At 44.5% G+C, this 25,692-nt stretch overlaps 1 protein-coding gene across 4 annotated transcripts in view; it reads left to right on the plus strand.

Annotated features, from left to right (window-relative positions):
• Positions 1-25,692, plus strand: part of exd3 (exonuclease 3'-5' domain containing 3) — a 342,749-nt gene that overhangs the window by 144,044 nt on the left and 173,013 nt on the right. For all 4 annotated transcript variants that reach the window (XM_080212184.1, XM_080212185.1, XM_080212187.1 and 1 more), the window contains exons 11-12: positions 17,489-17,589; positions 21,842-21,915. In XM_080212184.1, the coding sequence (XP_080068310.1) occupies positions 17,489-17,589; positions 21,842-21,915 (175 nt within the window). The remainder of the gene's footprint in view (positions 1-17,488; positions 17,590-21,841; positions 21,916-25,692) is intronic.

The following is a 25,692-nucleotide window of genomic DNA, read 5'->3' on the forward strand; positions in this document are numbered from 1 at the left end:
CCCCCCCATACTCCCCCACACTCCTCCCTCGCTAATGCTCCCTCTGTCACGCTTCCCCCCTCACGCGCTCTCTCTCTCACACCCCCCCCACACCCCCTTTCTTGCCCCCCTGCCCCTCTCTCACGCCCCCCACCTCATGCCCCCCTCCCCCTTCTCTCACATCCACCCTCATACCACCCCATGCCCCGTCACTCCCCCAGTCACACCCCTTCTGCCAGCGCCCCACCCACCTCCCTTTGTGCACACCCTGCCCCGCTGCTCTCCCCCCACTGACCCCTCCCCCGTTGGCACTTGGCCAGAAATCCTATTATCATAAAATGGCACTGGTCGCAAATACCAGCGCCAATCGTGCTAATCAATTTATGCCCCATTTTATGACAGCGTTGCACCCTGAAATGGGCACAACATGATGGTAAAATCCCAGCCTCTGTTCCTCTCTCATACTCCCACTCTTCATTTCATTCTGGATTGTGTCTCTCTCTCTCTCTCGCCCTCTCGCTGTCTCTCAGTCTCTTTCGTCTGTCTCTCCACCATTTTAAGACCACGAGAAAGAGGAACAGGAGGAGGCTGATTGGCCTCTCAAACCTGCTCTGCCATTCAGTGGAATGGCTGATCCAACCGACGTTCTTCATGTCCACTTTCCTGCCCTTCCCCTGTAACCCTAGATTCCATTATTGATCAGAAATCAATTTATCTCTGCCTTAAATATACACAAGGACTCTGCCCCACAGCTCTCTGTGGCAAAGAGATTCAAGCACAACCCTCAGAGAGAAGAAATCCCTCCTCATCTCAGTCTTAAACTGGCGCCCCTTTACCCTGAGACTATTCCCTCTGGTCCAAGACTCTCCCATGAGGGGAAACAGCCTCTCAGTATTTACCCTGTTGAGCCTCTTATGAATCCGATATGTTTCAATGAGATCACCTCTCATTCTCCTAAATTTCAATGGGTAGAGTCCCAACCTGTTTAACCTTTCCTTTTTCAGACAATTCCTCCATCCTAGTAAAGCTTCTCTGAACTGCCTCCAATCAAATAATATCCTTCCTCAAATAAGGGGATCAAAACTGTTTCAGCGCTCTAGATGTGGTATCACCAGCACCTTGTACAGCTGCAGCAAGACGTCCCTACTCTTATACTCCAACCCCCTTGAAATAAGGGTCAATATTTCATTAGTCTTAGCGTGTTACAGTAGTTAGCAGTGCTGCCTCACAGCGCCAGGGACCTGTGTTCAAATCTCAGCTTCGGTCCCTGTCTGTATGGAGTCTGCACGTACTCCCCATGTCTGCATGAGTTTCCTCCAGGTGCTCCAGTTTCGTCCCACGGTCCGAAAGACATCCTAGTTAGGTGCATTGGCCATGCCAAGTTCTCCCAGTGTACCCAAGCAGGCACCAGAGTGTGGCGACTAGGGGATTTTCACAGTAACTCCATTGCAGTATTAATGTAAGCCTACTTGTGACACTAATAAATAAACTTCTTAAACTTTGATTACCTGCTGTATCTGTGTGCTAGCTTTCTGTGTTTCGTGCACAAGTATCTCCAAGTTGCTTTGTGTTGCAGCTTTCTAAAATTTTTCTCCATTTAAATAATACTCTGTTCTTTTGTTCTCCCTTCCAAATTGAACAACTTCACGTTTTCCCACATTATACTCCATTTACTTACCCACTTACTTAACCGACCAATATTTTTTTGTAAACTGTGTGCATCCCTTTCACAACTTAACTTTTTTGGGTGTCGCAAATTTCAGTCCTTTCTACTTCTCCACAATCCAAGGAGTTTCAGAAAATTACAACTAATGCATCTACTATCTCTGTAGCTCCTTCTTTTGGGATCCAAGGATACAAGTCATCTGAGCCAGGAGACTTAGTTTGTCTAACACTACTTCTGTAGTGATCATGATGGTACTTAATTCATCCCCCAAGTTCTTGAATATTAATAGGATGCTTGAAGTATCTTCCACCAATAAAACCAAGATCTGCTATTTTATGGTTCATAGCAAGTTCTGGGCAGCACAGTGGCTAGCACTGCTGCCTCAAAGCTCCGGGGACCCAATTCAATTGCACATTCTCTCCGTGTCTGTGTGGGTTTTCTCCAGGTGCTCTGGTTTCTTCCCACAGTCAAAGATGTGCAGGTTAGGTGAATTGGCCATGGCAAATTGTGCCTTCATACCCCAAGATGGTTGGTTAGATAGATTAGCCATCGTATATGTGCGGGTTTAAGGGGAGAGACCTAAGTAAGGTGCTCTGTCACAGACTTGATGGGCTGAATGGCCTCTTCTGCACTGTAGAGATTCCATATTTCTACAATAACCATCTCCCCAGATTCATTTTCTAAGGGGCCTATGCTCACTTGATCCTCATCCTTCCTTTTCCGATATGTAAAAAAGCTATTATCAGTTTTTATATTCCTCGCAGGTTTGCCCTCGTTGTTTATTTTCTCTCTCTTTATCTTTTTAGTCCTCCTTTAAGGAGGACTAAGGTTTGCCACTGTCTGCTTACTGTCTTTCATGCTAATTTATCCACTCAGTCAACTTCAGCAACTCCATAAGAACACAAGAACCATCTGACCCCTCGAGCCTGCTCCGCCATTCAATAAGATCATGGCTGATCTTTTCATGGACTCAGCTCCACTTACCCGCCCGCTCACCATAATCCTTAATTCCTTCACTGTTCAAAAATTTATCCATCCTTGTTTTAAAAACATTCACTGAGATTGCCTCAACTACATTTGGGTGAAGAAGTTCCTCCTCAACTCAGTCCTAAATCTGCTTCCCCTTATTTTGAGGCTATGCTCCCTAGTTCTAGTTTCACCCGCCACTGGAAACAATCTCGCTCCTTCTATTTTATCTATTCCCTTCGTAATCTTAAGTTTCAAGATCTCTCCTCATTCTTCTGAATTCCAAAGAGTATAGCCCCAGTCTACTCAGTATGTCCTCATAAGCCAACACTGTCAACTCCAAAATCAGCCTAGTGAATCTCCTCTGCACCCCCTCCAGTGCCAGTATATCCTTTCTCAAGTATGGAGACCAAAACTGTACACAGTACTCCAGGTGAGGTCTCACCAGCACCTTATACAGCTGCAACATAACCTCGCTGTTTTTAAACTCCATCCCTCTAGCAATGAAGGACAAAATTCCCTTTGCCTTCTTAACCTGCAAGCTAACTCCTTGAGATTCCTGCACAAGGACACCCAGGTCCCTCTGCACAGCAGCACACTGCAATTTTTTACCATTTAAATAATAGTCCATTTTGCTGTTATTCCTACCAAAATGGATGACCTCACATTTACCAACATTGTACTCCATCTGCCCTACCAACTCACTTAGATTATCTATATCCCTTCGCAGATTTTCAGAGTTCTCTGCAGACTTTGCTCTGCCACTCATTTTAGTGTCATCTGCGAATTTTGACACACTACACATGGTCCCCAACTCCAAATCATCTTTGTAAATTGTAATCAATCCCTGAGGCGCACCACTACTCACTGATCGACAACCAGAAAAACACCCATTTACCCCCATTCTTTGCTTTCTATTAGTTAACCAATCCTCTGTCCATACTAATACATTATCCGTAACACTGTGCACCTTCATCTTATCCAGCAGCCTTTGGTGCGGCACCTTGTCAAATGCCTTCTGGAAATCCAGATACACCACATTCACAGGTTCCCCACTGTGCACTGCGCATGTAATGTTCTCAAAGAATTCCACCAAATTAGTCAAATATGACTTGCCCTTCATCAACCCATGCTGCGCCTTCTCAGTGAGACAATTTATATCCAGATGTCTCGCTATTTCTTCCTTGATGATAGATTCAAGTATTTTCCCTACTGCAGAAGTTAAGCTAACCGGCCTATAGTTACTTGCCTTTTGTCTACCTCCTTTCTTAAACATAAGCGTCACATTTGCTGTTTTCCAATCTGTGGGAACCAACCCAGAGTCCAGCAAATTTTGTTAAATTGCCACTAGTGCATTTGTTATTTCCCCCATCATCTCTTTCAGTACCTTGGGATGCATTCCATCAGGGCCAGGAGACTTGTCTACCTTTAGCCCCATTAACTTGCCCAACACTACCTCTTCGTGATGATAGTTTCTAGGTCCTCACCTGCCATAGCCATGTTGGCATCAATTTTTGTCATGTTATTTGTGTGTTATGCTGTGAAGACTGACACAACATACTATTCAATGCCTCAACCATTTCCTCATTTCCAGTTATTCCACCCTCCTTCTCATCCTCTGAAGGACCAATGTTTACCTATCCTCATTTCAATGTAACTTCCTTTATTTAAATTAAAAACAATTGTTTCTCACTCTCAAACTGAATATTAAACTATATCATGTTATGATCACTATTTCCTCGGGGATCTTTTACTGTCGGGTCCTTTATTAAAGCTGATTCTTTACCCATTACCAGATCCAAGATAGCCTGTTCCCTGGTTGATTCCATGACATATTATTCTAAAAACTATCCCAAATGCACTCTATTAATTTGTTATCGTTGCTACCCTTTCCAACTTGATTAACCTAAGTAACATAACGTCACCCAAGTTTTTTGCTCTACTTAGTCTACAAGATTATGAGAGGCATGGACAGAGTGGATAGTCAGAAACTTTTTCCCAGGGCGGAAGAGTCAATTACTAGGGGGTATAGGTTTAAGGTGCGAGGGGCAAGGTTTAAAGGAGATTACGAGGCAGGTTTTTTACACAGAAAGTAGTGGATGCTGGAACCCATTGCCAGGGGAGCTAGTAGAAGTGGATAGAGTAGTGACTTTTAAGGGGTGTCTTGACAGGTACATGAATAGGATGGGAATAGAGGGATATGGTCCACGGAAGGGTAGGGGGTTTTAGTTAAGTGGGGCAGCATGGTCGGTGCAGGCTTGGAGGGCCAAAGGGCCTGTTCCTGTGCTGTAATTGTCTTTGTTCTTTGTTTTACATGCTCCTATTCTTTGTTGATATATCACCTTTCCTACAGTATAGGAAACATTGATTTTGATTTGATTTATATTTGTCATATATATTAGCATAGAGCGAAAAGCATTGTTCCTTGCACGCTACACCGACAAAGCATACTGTACACAGGAAGGAAAATTGCAGAATGAAGTGTAGAGAAAGACCAACTGAATGGGAGGTAGGTCCATTCAAAAGTCTGATGGCAACAGGGAATAAGCTGTTTTTGAGTTGGTTGGTACGTGTCTTTAGGCTTTTGTATGTTTTTCCCAATGGAAGAAGGTGGAAGAGAGAATGTCCGGGGTGCTTGGCATCCTTGATTGCTGCTTTCCTGAGGCAGTGGGAAATGTAAACAGTGCCAATGGATGGGAGCTGGTGTGTGTGATGGATTGGGCTTGGTTCATGATCCTTTGTAGTTTATTGCGGTCTTGGACAAAGCAGGAGCCATACCAAACTGTGGTACAACCAAAAAGAATACTTTCTATGGTGCATGTTTAGATGTTGGTGAGAGTTGTAGCAATCATGCCAAATCTCCTTAGTTGCCTGAGAAAGTACAGGCATTGTTGGGCTTTCTTAACTATAACATTTCCATGAAGGGACCAGGACAGGTTGATGGTAATCTGGACACCTAAAAATTTGAAGGTCTTGATCATTTCTACTTGATCCCCATTGATGTAGATGAGCATTCCTCTCCACAAGCTTCCTAAAGTTGATGACAATCCCCTTTGTTTTGTTGACATTGAGTGAGAGATTATTATCATTGCACCAGTTCACCAGATTCTCTATCTCCTTCCTGCATTCTATTTCATCATTGTTTGTGATCAGACCCACTACTTTGGTGTCAACAGCAAACTTGAAAATTGAGTTAGAGGGAAATTTGGCCACACATTCAGAGGTGTATAAGGGTGAAGTAAAGAGTAAAGGGCTGAGGACACAGCCTTGCAGAGCACCTGTGTTTGGGGATCTATGCATACTCTTACCAATGTCTTCTTTCCCTTGCTGTTTATTACCTCCACCCAAATAGACTCTGCATCATCTGAGCCTAGACTCTCTCAAAACTGTATTCATTTCATTAAACTTATTAACAGTGCTACCCCACCACCTTTTTCTTCCCTCCTGTCTTACTGAAAAGTTAAATATCCCTGAATACTAAGTTGTTAGCATTGATGATCATGTCACCTTTCTCTGTAATGTTTATGAGATCATATCCATTTACCTCAGTTTGTGCCATCAGTTTGTCTACCTTATTCCAAATGCTTCATACATTAAGATACAAAGCTTTTTTCGCTATTTTGAATCATCCTAATCTTTCTTTGTGCTGTGACTCTACTTGTCCCTTTCCCTTATTTACCCTGATAACCGTTTTTGCATTTTACTGTTCTTTTATTACTGTCCTCATTTTCCTTTCTCTAGTCTCCTCTGCACCCTTTCAATGGCTTCCACATCCGCCTCATTACAGGAAGGATGTGGAAGCCATTGAAAGGGTGCAGAGGAGATTTACAAGGATGTTACCTGGATTGGGTGGCATGCCTTATGAGGACAGTCTTTTCTCCTTAGAGAGACAAAGGATGAGAGGGGCCCTGATAGAGGTGTATAAGATGATGAGAGGTATTGATCAGGTGGACTCTCAGAGGCTTTTTCCCAGATGCTGAAATGGCTGCCACAAGAGGAGACAGGTTGCCGGTGTATAGAACGTTGGTTCGGCCACATTTGGAGTACTGCGTCCAGTTCTGGTCCCCTTACTATCGGAAGGACTTGGAGACCGTGGAGAGAGTGCAGAGGAGGCTTACCAGGATATTGCCTGGTATGGAAGGTCTGAGCTACGAGGAAAGATTGGGCAAATTGGGGCTGTTCTCCTTAGAAAGGCGGAGGATGAGGGGGATCTAATAGAGGTGTATAAGATTATGAAGGGTATAGATAAAGTGAACAGCGGTAAGCTTTTTCCTAGGTTGGATACAATAATTACGAGGGGCCACGGGCTTAGGGTGAGTGGGGGGGGGAGGGGGGGCGAGGTATAACTCGGATGTTAGAGGGAGGTTTTTCACACAGAGGGTGGGGGGGACCTGGAATGCTTTGCCAAGTAGGGTGGTGGAGGCAGGTACACTGCAGTTGTTTAAGGCTTACTTAGACAGGCACATGAGCGGACTAGAGATGGATTGATACAGGAGACTTTTCTAAATAAAGATCAAGAGCTTTCGGACGTCCCTGGGAATCAATTGATTCCTATGGACCTTCCAAAATATTTCATCGCTCACTTGCTTTATTCCTGCGCTTCTGGGGATTCCGTAAATGTCTAAGTTTTGCACGTTTATTGATGTCTTCTCTTTTACTTCACAGGTGATTCGGTCCGCCTTGTTGTCCAACGAGGGGCATACACGCGGTGGGTCGTGCGAGGGCTGCTCTTGGATGTTGCTTTGAGAGTTGCCTAGTGCTTCACGTCGTTAGTGTGTGCTTAAACTGGACCAACTGATGGGCAACACGACAGCTCAGTGACTATCACTGTTTGCTGTGCAGATACATGGATTTGGGCCGGTGTCTGCGGGAGTTTGCACATTCTCCCCGTGATTGCGTGGGTTTTCTCCGGGTGCTCTGGTTTCCTCCCACATCCCAAAAAACGTGCTCTTAGGCTGATTGGTGTAACAAATTGTCCTTAAATTAGTCTCCCCTCAATCTTCCCCAATAGGTGTAGACAAAGGTCATGGATAGATGAGGGCACTCATTATGTTAAGATGGCGGCGTGGGCTCGTTGGGCTGAAGGGCCTGTTTCCCGTGCTGTGTTGTTCTTTGTTCTTTGTTTAAGGTGTTGGGGAGTAGGTACAGTGGAGATATCAGGGGTAAGTTTTTCACTCAGAGGGTGGTGAGTGAGTAGAATTGGCTGCGGTCGGTGGTGGTGGTGGAGGCAAACTCTTTGGGGTCTTTTAAAAGACTTCTAGATGAGTACATGGGACTTAATAGGATTGAGGGTTATAGGTGAGCCTAATAGGTAGAGATATGATCAGTGCAACTTGTGGGCCGAAGGGCCTGTTTGTGCTGTAGTTTTTCTGATTCTAGTCACCCTTGTACGTTCCCATCCCTCTTGCATTCTAGTTTAAACCCTCCTCATACACATACTCAACCAAGAACATCAGTCCCAATCCTTCCCTGGTGTAATCCGTCTAGTTTGTATTGGTCCCAATGTCCCAGGAATTGAAAGCCTTCTTGCACCATCTTTCCAGCCACATATTCATCCATTTATCCCCTGCTATTTCTACTCTGACTAGCTTATGGCACTGGTAGTATTCCTGAGATCACTATCCTTGACGTCCTACTTTTCGATTTACTTCCTACTTCCCTATATTCTACTTTTAGGATGTCATCCCTTTTTTTAACCTATGTCATTGGTAGCAACATGTACCATGGACGCTGGCTGTTCGCCCTCCCCCTCCTGATGCTGTCTGTCTTGCACTGTATCTCTAGTATCGCCTCTTCTTCTTGCTCTCTCCAGTAATGTCTGTCCCTCCCTTTCTCTCTCTGTGTAGTATTGTCTCAAAGTCTGTATCCGCCCCCCCCCCGGCAACCATGCCCTCCTTCTCTGTCTCTCTCTGATACTGTCCCTGACTCTCACTCTCTGTATCTCTCACTCTCTCTGTCTCTTCTCTCCCCAGTACTGTCTGCTTCTCTCTATCTCTGGTATTGTCTGCCTCATTCTCTTTCTGTCTCTTTCCAGTAATGTCTGCCCCTCTCTCTCTCTGGTACTGTCCTTGTCTCTTTGTCTCTCTCTCTCTCTCTCTGTTTCTCTTTCTGTTATTGTCTGCCCCTCTTTCTCTCTCTCTCTGGTAATGTCTATCTGTTTCTCTTTCTCTCGCGCGTGCATGCTACGGTACTATCCACCTCTCTCTGTCTCTCTGGTACTTTCAGTCTCTCTCTCTCTCTCGCCAGCGCTATATGTCTTTCTCCTCCATTGCTATTTGTCTCTGTTACTTTCTCTCCCTCCCATATTGTCTATCTCTCTGTCTCTCTGGCCCTCAGCTGCTCTGTTTCTCACATGTCCCTTGAATCCCACATGTCCACCTTGTGTCAGAGCTGAGCTGGAAACTTTTGTCTTTGTTTTGATGTAAAACTTGTAAACTGCCTTTACCATCAACGGAGTTTTAGAAATATTTATTCAAAAAAATTATGAAGATGGCATTCAGTGAAACCATTTGCCTGTGTGTGACTGGAATTGAGATTTTCACTGTCATGGCTCTTAACCCTTGTGAGCTTTAGCCTGAGTCTGCACGATTCCAAATGAGATGCAAAGTGCATTCATGCAGAGGATGTGCTGGCTGATGATCAGAGAGCAATACAGCCTTTCCTGAAGCCTGTGTGTGACAGCTCAGGATAAAGACTCTCTTTGATCTCATCTGATGTTTGAGACAAAGGAATTGAGTCAGTGCTGCACAATTAACTGATTTGCGCGAAGTTTATTTATACAGATTTTACTGAATTTCAAAGGGAAATTGATTGGAAAAACACAGCCTGGAAAAAGCACGGAGATTGAGTGGAAGCAGCTGCTTTTATGTTCTGTGCAGAGGTGGACTGCCAGGTCACACTAACTCCAAATGAAAGCTAACATCTGGCTAAAACCAGCAGTTGGAAATAGGACCATGTTGAGCATCTACTTTCCATTAACATCCTAACAGCTATGGTCAGCGCAGCTTCAGGTGAATAGGAATGGGTGAACGAGACTGACTGAAGATAAACCATAGCTGCAGGACAAGGCAGCACACACACACAGTTTGAAATCTGCAGAATAGGTGCTGATAATCTTCTCGTAGCCATTAGGTCTGGATGGCCATTGAGTAAAATGTTGGAGGGAAAACCCTGAGCCATTCCCGAATTGAATTCATGTTGCGATGGAGATTATAGACTTCAATTTGAGCTGACGGGTCGGAAGTCATCCTCGGCCATACTGATCTCCGTGACGCATTATCTATTACTGAAGCTTTCACAGAACCTTGGAACAAAAGCAACATGCATTTATATAGCAGCTGTAATGTATCCAAATGTCCCGAGGTTCTTTACTGAACTAATTAAACACAAATTAATACAGAGTAACATAAGGCGATTTTAGACTAGATGAGCAAAAGCTAAGTCTGAAATGTAAGTTTTAAGCAATGGATTGGAGGAGGTTTGAGAATTGGAGGTTTAGGGAGGGAAATTCGAGAACTTCAGAGTCTGAAGCGATGGCCACCGATGGCCATGCAATTTAAATTGGCAATACTCAAGAGGATTTGTTATGGGAGGGTCATGTTTGACAATTCTAATCAATTTTCTGAGGAGGTAACCAGGAGTATGATGAAGGTAATGTATTTGATGTGATCCAAATGGACTTTAGCAAGATTTTTGATAAGGTTCTTCATAGCAGGCTGGTGAAGAAAGTAAGGGCCCATGGGGTTGGATCCAAACTTGGCTGAGAGACTGGAAGCAGAGGGTGATGGTGGAGGGATGTTTCTGTGACTGGAAACCTGTTTCCAGTGAGGTTCCACAAGGCTGAGTGCTGGATCTTCGCTATTTGTGGAGTGCGATAATGATTTATGATTACCATTATGACCAAGAAGTTTGCGTTTGACATGAAAATTGGTACGATGAAAAATAATGAGGAGGATCGTCATTGACTGCAGGATGACATCAGTGGACTGACCATAAGGTGTAAGAGCAGAAGTAGATCATTCGGCCCATTAAGTCTGCTCCGCCAGTCAATGAGATTATGATTGATCAAATATGGCAATTCTCAACCCCACTTTCCTGCCTTATCCCCATAACCCTTGATTAAAAATCTGCCTGTTTCAGTCTTTAACCTATTAAATGACCCAGTCTGTATGGCCTTCTGCGGTAAAGAATTCCATAGATTCACTACGCTCTGAGAGAAGAAATTCCTCCTCATCTCAGTATTAAATGGGTGATCACCTACTCTGAGATTATGCCCTCTGGTCCTAGACTCCCCCACAAGGGGAAACAACCTCCCAGCATCTACCCTGTCAAACCATCTGAGAATCCTGTGCAACTTTAAGGTCATCTCCCATTCTCCTAAACTCTAATGAGTACGCGTCCAGTCTTTCCTCATAAGAAAATCCTTCCCTACCCAGCATGAACCTAGTGAACCTTCTCTAGACTGCCTCCAATGTCAACATGTCTTCCCTTAGATAAGGGGACCAAAACTATTCACAGTATTGCAGGTGTGGTCTAACTTGTATTGGTCATGTGTGCAGAGCAGTGGCAAATAGAATTCAACCTAGAAAAGTGTGAAGTAATGCACTTGGGAAGAAGGTCACTAACAATACAAATGATTACACTGTGAATTATAGGACCCTGGAAAGTACTGTAGATCAGGATCCTTGGAGTGTATATCCACAGATCCTTGAAGGTGATATGGCAGGTAGAAGGTAAAGTCACCATAGCCCCAGATGACCAAAGGTTGCTGACTAGTGATGGTTTAACCTGAGGATCACTATACATCAGGTGAGTAGCAGGATTGGGAAGGTAGGGTCCTTGTGAATAACCTCAGCTGGTATGGGAATTGAACCCACACTGTTGACATTGCTCGGCATCACAAACTAGCTGTCCAGCCATTAAGTTGGCCAAGAAGGCAATATTGGGGCTTAGGATGCAAGAGCAGGGAGGTTCATGCTGGAATGAATAAAACACAACTGGAGTACGATGTGAAGTTCTGGTTGCCACATTATCAACAGGATGTGATTGCAATGGAGTCGGTGCAGAGGAGATTTACCAGGATGCTGCCTGGGTGGAGGATCTGAGCTACGAGGAGAGATTGGATAGGCTGGGCTATTAACCATGGACCAGCAGAGGTTGAGAGGGGACCTAATAGAGATATGTTGGGTAGGAAAGTATGTTTTCTATTCATAGAGGGGTCAATAAACAGGAGGCATAGAATTGAGGTAAGAGGTGGAAGGGATTTGAGAAACTTTTTCACGCAGGAGATGGTGGGAGCCTGGAACTCTCTGCCTGAAAGGATGGTTGAAACCCTCATAACACTAAAGAAGTATTTAGATATTCACTTGCGTTGCCATAACCTCCAGGGCTATGGGCCAAACCCTGGAAAATGGTCCAGTAAAGTCTTTGACCAGTGTGAACATGATGGGTTGAATGGCCTCCTTTTGTGTTGTAAACATCAATGAATCAAGAGGCCAGAATAGGTGGAGGGAAGAGATCTTGAGGGCCTGTCAGGTTGGAGAAGATTATAGAGATAGTTTCATTTTTATTTATTCGTGTCACAAGTAGGCTTACATTAACACTACAATGGAATTACTATGAAAATCCCCTAGTTGCCTCACTCTGGCACCTGTTAGGCATACTGAGGAAGAATTTAGCATTGGCCAATCCACCTAACCAGCATGTCTTTCAGACTGTGGGAGGAAATTGGGACACCTGGAGGAAACCCATGCAGACACGGGAGAATGTACAGATTCTGCACAGACAAGTGATCCAAAGCTGGGTATCGAACATAGGTCCCTGGTGCTGTGCGGCAGCAGTGCTAACCACTGTGCCACTGTGCTGCCATGATAGGAAGGAGTAAAGCCATGTCTGGATTTGATGATTAGAATGAAAATGTTAAAACCAATGTGTGGCTGAGCCTGGAGCCAGTTGGAGATCAGAGAGCACAGGGAGGATGAGTGAATGGGACTTGAGGTAAGTTAGTACGTGGGTGGATGAGTTTTGAATGTTAGCAGAAAACTAGGGAGACTGCGTGAGAATAACCAAGTCTACAGGTATCGAAGACATGAATGAAGATTTTAGCAGCTGATAAACTGAAGCAAGGTGAAGTTGGGCAATGTTACTGAGGTGGAAATGGGCATGAGTATATGGTCAGAAGCTCATCCTGAGGTTAAATATGACACACAAGTTATGAACAAACAAATGCCAGTTGGAGGGATGGAGTGTATGGCTAGAGAATGTAATTTGTGATGGGGACAAAAGATAATGGCTTTGACTTCCCTGGTATTTAGCTGGATGAGGTTTCTGTTCGCCCAGTACTGATTTTGGAGCATAGAAAGGAAGCTATATGGTGGCTGTTTGGAAGAGCTATCCAATGAGTCCCTACTCCTGCTTTTTCCCCAGAGCTCTGCGGATTTCTTTTAATATTTATCCAAATCCCATTTGAAAGTGGAATGGATTGATTCTGCCCTGTCAGGCTGTGCATTCCCAAGCATCGTCACTCACTATGTAAAACATAAGAACATAAGAAATAGGAGCAGGAGTAGGCCATCTAGCCCCTCGAGCCTGCCCCACCATTCAATAAGATCGTGGCTGATCTGAAGTGGATCAGTTCCACTTTCCCGCTTTCTCCCCATAACCCTTAATTCCCCTGTCTATCAGAAACCTATCTACCTGTGACTTAAACACATTCAGCGAGGTAGCCTCCACCACTTCAATGGGCAGAGAATTCCAGAGGCTCACCACCCTTTGAGTGAAGAGTCATACTCATGGGCAATAAATCGTCATCAAATGAATCGGTAATTAGACAAATAATCTCTCCCTCCTCTCCCCCTCACCATGGCACTCAGATACATTTGCCACTTGTCCTGCTTTGTTTTTCTTTCCCTCTCTTGTCCCAGAAGTGTTGAGGTTTTTAATCTTGATGACACACAGTTCCAAGCTGCCCAAATGGAGAATTTTTGTTGTTGTGAGGGAGAGTGTTGGCAGTCTGGTCCATAGTCTAGGATCTGTCACCGACATCTCCTGGTGCGTCCCCAAAGACTTTAAGGCAAGACCAAAATGTTTGTTAACTTTGTTTGGTGATGTTTATTGATGGTGTTGTAAGGTAGCATTTGTTAAGGGACGCTCATTGACTTTAATGCTCAATTCTACATCTGGAGCAGAGCTCCTGAAGCCATTCTGTACGAGAACTCACCAAAACAACAAAGATATGTGGGTTAGGATGATTGGCCATGCTAAATTGCCGCTTAGTATCCGGGGGGTGGGGTTTTAGCAGGTTAAATATATGGAGTTATGGGGATGGTGCCTGGGTGGAATAGTTGTTTGTGCAGGGTTGATAGGGATTCTATGATTCTAACTCTATTCAAACTAAAGAATGTGTGAGTGGGTTGTAGGGAATGGAAATCAGAGATACTTAGCGATGAATAGACTGGGTCTGTACTCGTTGGAGTTTAGAAGGATGAGGGGGGATCTTATAGAGACGTATAAGATAATGAAGGGGATGGATAGGGTAGAGATAGAGAGATTCTTCCCGCTTAGAAAGGATAGCAGGACTAGAGGGCACAGCCTCAAAATAAGGTGGGGGGGGGAGCAGTTTAGATCGGAGTTGAGGAGGAACTTCTTCACTCAAAGGGTGGTGAATCTCTGGAATTCTCTGCCCATTGAAGTGGTGGAGGCTACCTTGCTAAATATATTTAAGTCACAGGTAGATAGGTTTCTGACTGACATGGGGAATTAAGGGTTATGGGGAGAAAGCAGGAAAGTGGAACTGATCCACTTCAGATCAGCCATGACCTTATCGAATGGCGGGGCAGGTTCGAGAGGTTAGATGGCCTACTCCTGCTCCTATTTCTTATGTTCTTATACTTCTTTTCAAAGAAAGATTGAGGATATCTGGACATGCCTTGAGTGCATTGGAATGATTTGCTTCAAAGCTATCATCAATGCCTGAATCCTCGTACGACTTCACTTCACTGAATTGGCACAATGATTAACGTTAGTGTAAATAATGGGTGACACAGTGGTCAGCACTGCTGCCCCTCAACTCCAAGGACCTGAGTTCGATTCCTGGCTTGGGCCACTGTCTGTGTGGAGTTTGCACATTCTCCCTGTGTCTGCGTGGGATTCCTTTGCAAGTTGTTCAATTCTGGTCACCACACTACCAGAAGGATGTGGAGGCTTTAGAGAGGGTACAGAAAAGATTTACCAGGATGTTGCCTGGTATGGAGGGCATTAGCTATGAGGAGAGGCTGGAGAAACTTGGTTTGTTCTCACTGGAACGATGGAGGTTGAGGAGCGACCTGATCGAAGTCTATAAGATTATGAGTGGCCTGGACAGAGTGGATAGTCAGAAGCTTTTTCCCAGGGTGGAAGAGTCAATTACTAGGGGGCACAGGTTTAAGGTGCGAGGGGCAAGTTTTAAAGGAGATGTTTGAGGCAAGTTTTTTATACTGAGGGTGGTGGGTGCCTGGAACTTGGTGCTGGGGGTGGGGGGAGTGGAAGCAGATATGATAGTGAGTTTTAAGGGGCGTCAGGGCAAATACACGAATAGGATGAGAATAGAGGGATATGGTCCCTGGAAGGGTAGGGGTCTTTAGTTAAGTGGGGCAGCATGGTCAGTGCAGACTTGGAGGGCTGAAGGGCCTGTTCCAGTGCTGTAATTTTCTTTTTTTTTGTTCTTTTGTACCTGAACAGGTGCTGGAGTGTGAACAAAGAGATTTTCACAATAACTTCATTGTGGTGTTAATGTAAGCTTATTTGTGAGCTAATAAATCAACTTTAAGCTTTAAATTCCTCTTTGGACTTCTTTAATTTCAGCCATTAATCTGTAAACTGGCTTGAATAATATGTTGTATACAGGGAATTAGGTTTATCCTAAAAAAAATCCTAATTTTAAAATTATTTCTTTTAAAATTCCCATTTGAAAGCCCCATCTTTTCAATCCTTCATGAATGCTCCTCATTCATGGTATCATTCTAGTGAAACTTCACTGTCTGCTTTTCCTTTGTTTGAGATACCTCGAACTACACACAGTACTGCAACCATTTTAATGTCCTTCTCTCTAGTCTGGCTCTGAATGCAGAGAACTGCTACAGAAGGGAAGGATTCGCTTTCATGGGGCCCTGAAGCCAATGTGATCAAATGAGAGGTTATACACAAGAAGCAAACTTTATATCAACCAAGATTCTTGTAGAAATGGAGTAATGGTATGGGATTAAACTAATGTGAAAGTGGTCAGGGAAGATCAAGGTTTGGGGTTCAAAGAGAAGAACAGGGTGAACAGAGTTGTTTGAATAGAAGCAGAAAGCTTAGCTGAAATAAAAAATACTCATACAAATATTCATTTTCAGGAATCTGGGAACATGAATTAGTTAGACAGCTTGACCAAAAAGCCAGACCAGGAGCTAAATGTCCTCTTTCTGCACTATATTGTTTTATTGGTGTTTTATCAGTGGAGAAAGGGAATAGAAAAGACTTTGAACCAGAGAGTTAAAACTCCAATAAACTGAAATGAAAAAACAAAATATCAAATATGGGCTTTTCAAATAAGTTGGAATCAGGATTAATTGAAATGAGAGCACAAAAGCAAAATTGAAGACTTGGAAAGATGAATAGCTAAGGGGAGGATATTGTGTAGTGCTGTATTGAGCTGTATCTCCAGCAGCTGTGGCCATAAGTTCTGGAATTTACACCGTCCACCTCTCTCACTCCTCCTTTATGAGCATTCCTTAGGCATTCCTTAAAACCTATCTTGTCCATGCTTTTGGTCAACTGATCTAATAACTCCATATATGTTGAATTTTGTTTGATAATGCTCCCATGAAGCATCTTGGAACATTTCACTCTGACAAAAGCCTGATATAAATGCAAATTGTACATTTCCCAGAATCGCATGAAGCATTTGTCTTCATTGGACCAGAGACGTGTGACAATATTAAGAAATGTACTTCAGTTATGTTTCTCTGCAGGATGTTTTCAGTAGTCCCTTCCATTTTATCGGTGCCATTCTGTCTATAACTGGTGTCCTCTACTGTTACTGCAGCAGCATAATTGATCTTTATTGCTGCAATATTTCTTTTAAGCGGGACTTGTACTGTTCTGTTGTTTTCAGTGTGTTCCCCTGGGATTTTGTAGAGCAGGACTTGATTGGCAGATAGGATCATGTGACTGGGTGAAGCTCAGCTAACATAGGGAATTCAAGCTTAGTTAATTTTTAGATGCTGCTTGGAATTGAGAGCAGTGCCTTCCTTTTCCCCCTCTTTGAAGTTGGAAACTAAAATCTGCCAGGAGATGAGTCTCTTTCTCTGAGGTGCAGCTGAATGAGAGTAGATCTTTCTCAGAGTTGCTGTTTGGAAACTGCTGTCTGGATCTCTGTCCAGAAGTGTTACAAGGCTGGAAATTTAGCACCACATGAACATACTTTTTTTTATGCTAACAAATTCTGGAGAAGGGTGTATATCCATGGTGATATTGCTTTAAATTGGAACAGTAGAGATAGCTAGCTGTTAAGAATTATACTTCATCATGTCTAAGTGTTTTAATTGGTAACAATTATGCTAATGTTTTTGCTACATTCCAACTGTGTTCTCAAATTAGATTTGTTATGATGAAAGCTTCCTTGTGGGTCACTTGAATCATACCTGGAGTGAAATACCTTATACTCACCCTAATACAAAACTCAAATGTAATTTGGGGTCTAGGCTAACTTTGTAAAATAAGTTAAAGTTTCTGATCAGATTCCTAACAATTTGAAGCTGAGAAATGTTTATTGGAGCCAAGCTGAGATTGGGAATTCAATGTTTAGGATTTGTTTCACTGTACTTATTATGTAATAATCCTATTACTTTCTTGCAGGCGTTATAGAAACCTGTCACACTTAAGATGGAACAAATTAAATTGCAAAGCCTTATGTAAACTAGTGTTCAGACTGATGGAGCTTTACGATGTTGACCCAGGTACAAGTGATGTTCAGCATCCCATTCTCACTATTCTATTCATTGTAATAATAACGATCTTTCCAGCCATTGCACGTTGTACCACATGTTATGGGCGAATTGTATATCCCCTCATATGGCTCCCATTATTGATCAGTGTATGCAACAGCATTTGTGTCCATGTCTTGCGTAGTTCCAGATTCCAGTTACAACTCTTGTTCATAATTGCACTGCATGGCAGAGTGAAGGAAAAGACGTACACTTTATACACTACAGATAGGAACAACACTGAGTTATACTCGATCAAAAATCTCTCAAACAGAACTCCTGCCTTCCCCACAAAATTTGAGTTCAGGTTCTTTAATTTGTACTCAATGCTTCCATTAGAGATTCACCTCAATAGTTCTAATTTGGATTGAAATTAATATCAAATTTGGAAACACATTCTCAGCTGTCTCCCCACATTTAGCTATCTCCACATACACAGCACACACTCACAGCTATCTCCACACGCTCACAACTATCTCCACACACACTCACAGCTATCTGACACACTCATACCTATCTCCACATGCTCACAGCTATCTGACACACACAGTTATCTGACACATTCACAACCATCTCCGCACACTCATGGCTATTGTCCAGTTGCTCAGAGCTAACTTCACATGCTTAGCTACCTGCTTTGAGAAATTTTAGGAATTTAATATCTTATGTAATATTTGACTTTATTCTGTTTTCCATTTCATCCATGAGGATTCTCCGCTAAATGTTTAAAATTTGAGAACACATTCTGCAACCTAACCTCCCCTGAAGCTGGAACCTCAGTTCTCTGGTTTCCTCCACAGTCTAAACATGTGCTGGTTCTGTGCATTAACTGTGGTAAATGCACAGGGTTACAGGATAGTGTGGGTTGGAGGTGGGGGGATAGGGGACGGTTGGGGAGAGGCTGAGTCAGTGCAGACTTGATGGGCTGAATGGCCTCTGTCTGCACTGTAATGAGGATGTGGAGTTGCCAGAGTTGGACTGATGTAGGCACGGTAAGAAGTCTCACAATACCAGGTTAAATTCCAACAGGTTTATTTGGTAGCATGAGCTTTTGGAGTGCTATCCCTTTATCAGGTGAGTGCAGGATTTGTTTCTATCTACTCCACTCCCTCTTCACTCACACTTCTGAGTGACTGGGCGAGGACCTGGCAGATGGAGTATAATGTTAGCAAATGTGAGGTTATCCACTTTGGTAGAAATAATAGTAGGAGGGATTATTATTTAAAGGGTGAAAAGCTGCAGCATGCTACGGTGCAGAGGGACCTGGGGGTCCTTGTGCATGAGTCGCAAAAACCCAGTCTGCAGGTGCAGCAGGTGGTCAGGAAGGCGAATGGGATGCTGGCCTTTATAGCGAGGGGGATAGAATATAAAAGCAGGGAGGTCTTGCTGCAACTGTACAGGGTACTGGTGAGGCCGCAGCTGGAGTACTGTGTGCAGTTTTGGTCGCCGCACTTGCGAGAGGATATATTGGCCTTGGAGGGAGTGCAGAGGAGGTTCACTAGGCTGATACCGGAGATGAGGGGGTTGGACTATGGAGAGAGACTAAATAGACTGGGTCTGTACTCATTGGAGTTTAGAAGGCTGAGGGGGGATCTTATAGAGACGTATAAGATAATGAAGGGGCTAGATAGGGTAGAGGTAGAGAGATTCTTCCTGCTTAGAAAGCTTAGCAGAACTAGAGGGCACAGCCTCAAAATAAAGGGGGGGCAGTTTAGAACAGAGTTGAGGAGGAACTTTTTCACTCAAAGGGTGGTGAATCTCTGGAATTCTCTGCCCATTGAAGTGGTGGAGGCTACCTCGCTGAATATATTTAAGTCACGGGTAGATAGGTTTCTGATAGACAAGGGAATTAAGGGTTATGGGGAGAAAGCAGGAAAGTGGAACTGATCCACTTCAGATCTTATAGAATGGCGGGGCAGGCTCGAAGGGCTAGATGGCCTGCTCCTATTTCTTATGTTCTTATGTTCTCCCCCTTTCGCTCTGAAGAATTGTCATTCTGACATAAGAATCATAGAACCCTACAGTGCAGAAAGAGGCCATTCGGCCCATCGAGTCTGCACTGACCACAATCCCACCCAGGCCCTACCCCCATATCCCGACATATTTTACCCGCTAATCCCTCTAACCTATGCATCTCAGGACACTAAGGGGCAATTTAAGCATAGCCAATCAACCTAACCCGCACATCTTTGGACTGTGGGAAGAAACCGAAGCACTCAGAGGAAACCCATGCAGACACGAGGACAATGTGCAAACTCCACACAGACAGTGACCCGAGCTAGGAATCGAACCCAGGTCCCTGGAGCTGTGAAGTAGCAGTGCTAACCGCTGTGCTACTGTGCCACCCCATTATTTCTGGTTCTATCTCCACAAATGCCGCCAAACGTTCTGAGTTTTTCCTGCATTTTCTGTTTTTGTTTTCGATTTCCAGCATCCACATTTTGCTCTTATTTTAGTTTGGTTTGTCTGAATTTGGTCTAATTCTGAGTTTGTATTTAGGAGTGTTGTTCTGTACCATTCATACTTCGTGTTGCCTGTATGGTGATGGCATGTGACCCAATTTCAATCTACTGCTTCTGTCTGATAGATAGATGGCAGTGTGTCCTTTCTGAAGGTTAGACTGCAATTGTAGGATGCACAAGCTCCCCAGGTGCGTGCTGTGTGACCTCAGCTCTGAGTGCTGTCAGGCCGTTCAACTGTCCCACGCATCTCAACCACAGCAACTTGTCATAATGGTTGGTGAGGGGAACAGGAAGTGTGGACGGTTCTGAGCATTCTGAATCCACTGTGTTCCTGGCTGGAATCAAATCTGGGAGAAGATTTTCATGTTGTTGTCTGCAAAACCAGTGTCCTGACATTTCCATTGATTTGGATGCTTGTTGTACTTCCTGAGGAATGTCAGGGGCAGATTGTGAACACTCTGGGCTATGTTTTTATTTATGAACTCGAGGTGCTGATAAAATGTGCTGTACATGACACAGCTGAAGAGTAGTCTCTGACTCCATTCCAGAAAATTTGTGTGTTGAAAGCGAATATGTCCAAGACAGCACTCCAAATGTTTGCCACGTTGACAGTTCCTCACAGCAAACATGGTTTAAGTAAACGTACCATTTAGTTTCACATTGAGACTTTGCTACTTCTGTTTGACCTGGATTAAAAATTGGCTGCCAGTGTTCGTAAACAATGTGAATAACTTAAAACAGGAAGAATTCCTGTTGAACTGAAACATCTGTTATAGAGGTAATACAACGAACACAGCAGGGCTGCACACATACACACATCTCCCCATTTTACACATACACACAGCTGTCAATTTAACGCATATACAGAGCTCCCCATTTTGCACATGTACACACAGCCCCCCATTTTATACACCACGCGCACGCGCACACACACACTACCGAGCTGTCAATTTAATGCATATACACAGCTCCCCATTTTACAGATATACACAGTTCCTCATTTTACGCATATACACAAATACCCATTTTACACTCATACATAGATCTCCACTTTACACATATACGTAACATCTCATTTTACACATTCACAGATCCCCATTCTATATATACACACAGATCCCCATTTTACACATATACACAGTTCTCACTGATGAAGACATACTGGCTCCTGCTTCTGCCTTTACCAGACCGAGATGGGGGGATTCTCCCAGCTCGCTGTACTGTTTTTGTAGCACATCGGGCTGGGAGACCCAAGCAGAGGCCATTTGCTGGGCTCCCTGCTCGGTGCCATGGCCTCTGCGAGCCTTCAGCAGCCAGATTTCTGGCGATTTCAGCTCTGCGCCTGAAGAAATTATGCAAATGTTAATTTAAATGAACTTTAAATATCATTAGCTGGCCTGGACTGCAAGGCAAGCGTCAAGGCCAGCCTGGGCTCACAGGCACTGCCCAAGGGGTATTTCCATGTTCCCATATTTAGTGATTTATCTTTAATATATAAGTTGTAGCTGATGACCATTCACTGGCCCGACCAAATGATTTGTGTTGATTGAGAGCAGGTTGGGAATATGGGGTCTATAATGAAGCCCTTCATGATGAATAGCTGCTGAGAGTCCAGGCTTGGGCACATCTGTGGGCAATGTCCATGTGATAGACAATGGCTGGACTTGTGCACTGTATCCCAGCAAAAGCTGCAGGAGGGATTGGGGAAGTGTAGGGACATTGAGTAAACTGCTGAAAGAATCTTATATTCTTGCCACCTGCAGTACACTGTCCAAATGTCGTGAACCAGCGCTCCCTAGCTTCCATCAAATATCTCTTATATAAACGCTTTCTGGAGGTAAGTCCCATTTATTCTTGCTCAGACTATGGCTTGGTAGAAGGGTGGGATCAATTGTTTGAATTTCCAGGATGCAGTTTGCACTGTCTGTTGATGTTGATAGTGGCTTCTCTTGGGGGGGATGTGAAAAGCAGCCTCAACGACCAACTGCCACATGGCCTGTCAGTACTCACTGGTACGGCTCCCCTGATATCTCAGTCTGTAATAGATTAGACTAATTTATCAAAGACTCTTTGCACTTCCTATCCTCCATCTTTACCTCAGTCTAACTCTCTGGACGCTCAGTCTAACCCTCTGGATGCTTGATTTAACCCTCTGGACGCTTGGTCTAACCCTCTGGAAGCTTGGTCTAACCCCCCTGGACGCTCGGCCTAACCCCCCTGGACGCTCGGTCTTACCCCCTGGACTCTCGGTCTTACCCCCTGGACTCTCGGTCTTACCCCCTGGACTCTCGGTCTTACTCCCTGGACTCTCAGTCTAACCCTCTGGACGCTCGGTCTAACCCCCCTGGACGCTCGGTCTAACCCCCCTGGATGCTCGGTCTAACCCTTTGGATGCTCGGTCTAACTGTCTGGACGCTCGGTCTAACCCTGTGGATGCTAGGCCTAACCCTCTGGACGCTCGGTATAAACCCCTGGATGCTCAGTCTAACTCTCTGGAAGCTCAGTCTAACCCTTTGGAAGCTCGGTCTAACCCTCTGGACGCTCGGTCTAAACCCCTGGACGCTCAGACTAACTCTCTGGACGCTCGGTCTAACGCTCTGGAGGCTCGGTCTAACGCTCTGGAGGCTCGGTCTAATGCTCTGGAGGCTCGGTCTAACCCTCTGGATGCTCAGCCTAACCCCATGTGATCAGTCTTTCCCCCCCTTTTCCCCTGCTTTTTTCTCTTCATAGAACATAGAACACTACAGCGCAGAACAGGCCCTTCGGCCCACGATGTTACGCCGACCAGTTAAAAAACAATGACTCACTAACCAAGCTCGTTAGAGGGGTCAGTTTTTGTACACAGCGTGCAGGAGGGTTTTTTGACTCAGTATGTAGATAAGCCAACTAGAGGTGAGGCTATATTGGATTTGGTGCTGGGAAATGAGCCAGACCAGGTGCTAGACTTGGAAGTTGGTGTGCATTTTGGTGATAGTGACCACAATTCGGTTACGTTCACCTTAGTGATGGAAAGGGATAGGCATGAACCTCGGGCCAGTAGTTTTAGCTGGGGGAAGGATAATTATGAGGCCATTAGGAGAGAATTAGGAAGCATAGGTTGGACTAGGAGATTACAGGGACTGGGAACGTCCGAAATGTGGAGTTTTTTCAAGGAGCAACTACTGCGAGTCCGTGATAGGTATGTCCCTGTCAGGCAAGGAGGAATTGGTAGGGCTAGGGAACCGTGGTGCACTAAAAAAGTTGATTCGTTGGTTAAAAAGAAAAAGGAGGCTTATGTTCGGATGAGACTTGAGGGCTCGGGTAGTGCACTAGAAAACTTTAGATTGGCTAGGAGGGAGTTGAAGAGTGAGTTAAGAAGGGCTAACAGAGGACATGAGAAGACTTTGGCTGATAGGATTAAGGAGAATCCTAAGGTGTTCTATAGGTATGTCAAGAACAGAAGGTTGGTTAGGGCAAGATTAGGGCCAGTTATAGACAGCAGAGGGAAGTTATGTGTGGAACCGGAAGAGATTGGAGAGGCATTGAACCAATATTTCTTTTCGGTGTTCACGCAGGGGGACAAGAATATAGCTGAGGAGGACACTGGGTTGCAGGGGAGTAGAATAGACAGTATTACAGTTGATAAGGAGGATGTGCTGGATATTCTTGAGGGATTGAAAATAGATAAGTCCCCTGGTCCAGATGGGATTTACCCTAGGATTCTCTGGGAGGCAAGAGAAGTGATTGCAGAGCCTCTGGCTCTGATCTTCAGGTCGTCGTTGGCCTCTGGTATAGTACCGGAAGATTGGAGGATAGCGAATGTTGTCCCATTGTTTAAGAAGGGGAACAGAGACTTCCCCGGGAATTATAGACCGGTGAGTCTTACTTCTGTTGTGGGCAAGGTTTTAGAAAAAATTATTAGGGATAGGATTTATAGTTATTTGGAGAGTAATGAATTGATTGGAGATAGTCAACATGGTTTTGTAGCGGGTAGGTCGTGCCTTACTAACCTTATTGAGTTTTTTGAAAAAGTGACCAAAGAGGTGGATGGGGATAAGGCAGTTGACGTGGTGTATATGGATTTTAGTAAGGCATTTGATAAGGTTCACCATGGTAGGCTTCTGCAGAAAATGCAGATGTATGGGATTGAGGGTAATCTAGGAAATTGGATCAGGAATTGGCTAGCAGATAGGAGACAGAGGGTGGTGGTTGATGGTAAATATTTGTCATGGAGTTCGGTTACGAGTGGTGTGCCTCAGGTATCTGTTTTGGAGCCACTGCTGTTTGTAATTTTTATTAATGATCTGGATGAGGGTATAGTTGGGTGGATTAGTAAATTTGCTGATGACACCAAAGTCGGAGGTGTGGTAGATTGTGAGGAAGTGTGTCATAGTTTGCAGGAAGACTTGGACAGGTTGCAGAGCTGGGCCGAGAGGTGGTGGATGGAGTTTAATGCGGAGAAGTGTGAGGTAATTCACTTTGGTAGGAATAACAGATGTGTAGAGTATAGGGCTAACGGGAGGACTTTGAATAGTGTGGATGAACAGAGGGATCTAGGTGTATGTGTACATAGATCCCTGAAAGTTGGGAATCAAGTAGATAAGGTTGTTAAGAAGGCATACGGTGTCTTGGCGTTTATTGGTAGGGGGATTGAATTTAGGAGTCGCAGCATCATGTTGCAACTGTACACAACTCTGGTGCGGCCGCACTTGGAGTACTGTGTGCAGTTCTGGTCCCCACATTACAGGAAGGATGTGGAGGCTTTGGAGAGGGTGCAGAGGAGGTTTACCAGGATGTTGCCTGGTATGGAGGGGAGGTCCTATGAGGAGAGACTGAGGGATTTGGGGTTGTTTTCGCTGGAAAGAAGGCGGCTAAGAGGGGATCTTATTGAAACATATAAGATGATTAGAGGTTTAGATATGGTGGACAGTGATAGCCTTTTTCCTCGGATGGAGAAAACTAGCACGAGGGGGCATGGCTTTAAATTAAGGGGTGGTAGATATAGGACGGATGTCAGGGGTAGGTTCTTTACCCAGAGGGTGGTGAGGGATTGGAATGCCCTGCCTGCTGCAGTTGTAAATGCGCCTAGTTTGGGGGCGTTTAAGAGATCCGTGGATAGGTTTATGGACGAAAAGGGATTGGTTTAGGTTAGTGGGTCATTGTTTTTTAACTGGTCAGCGCAACATCGTGGGCCGAAGGGCCTGTTCTGCGCTGTAATGTTCTATGTTCTAACCTAAACCAATTCCCGGGGAAGTCTCTGTTCCCCTTCTTAAACAATGGGACAACATTCGCTATCCTCCAATCTTCCGGTACTATACCAGAGGCCAACGACGACCTGAAGATCAGAGCCAGAGGCTCTGCAATCACTTCTCTTGCCTCCCAGAGAATCCTAGGGTAAATCCCATCCGGACCAGGGGACTTATCTATTTTCAATCCCTCAAGAATATCCAGCACATCCTCCTTATCAACTGTAATACTGTCTATTCTACTCCCCTGCAACCCAGTGTCCTCCTCAGCTATATTCTTGTCCCCCTGCGTGAACACCGAAAAGAAATATTGGTTCAATGCCTCTCCAATCTCTTCCGGTTCCACACATAACTTCCCACTGCTGTCTCTAACTGGCCCTAATCTTGCC

Source organism: Carcharhinus amblyrhynchos, chromosome 25, assembly GCF_965287045.1.
Source record: "Carcharhinus amblyrhynchos chromosome 25, sCarAmb.v2.hapA, whole genome shotgun sequence".
NCBI lineage: Eukaryota > Metazoa > Chordata > Chondrichthyes > Carcharhiniformes > Carcharhinidae > Carcharhinus > Carcharhinus amblyrhynchos.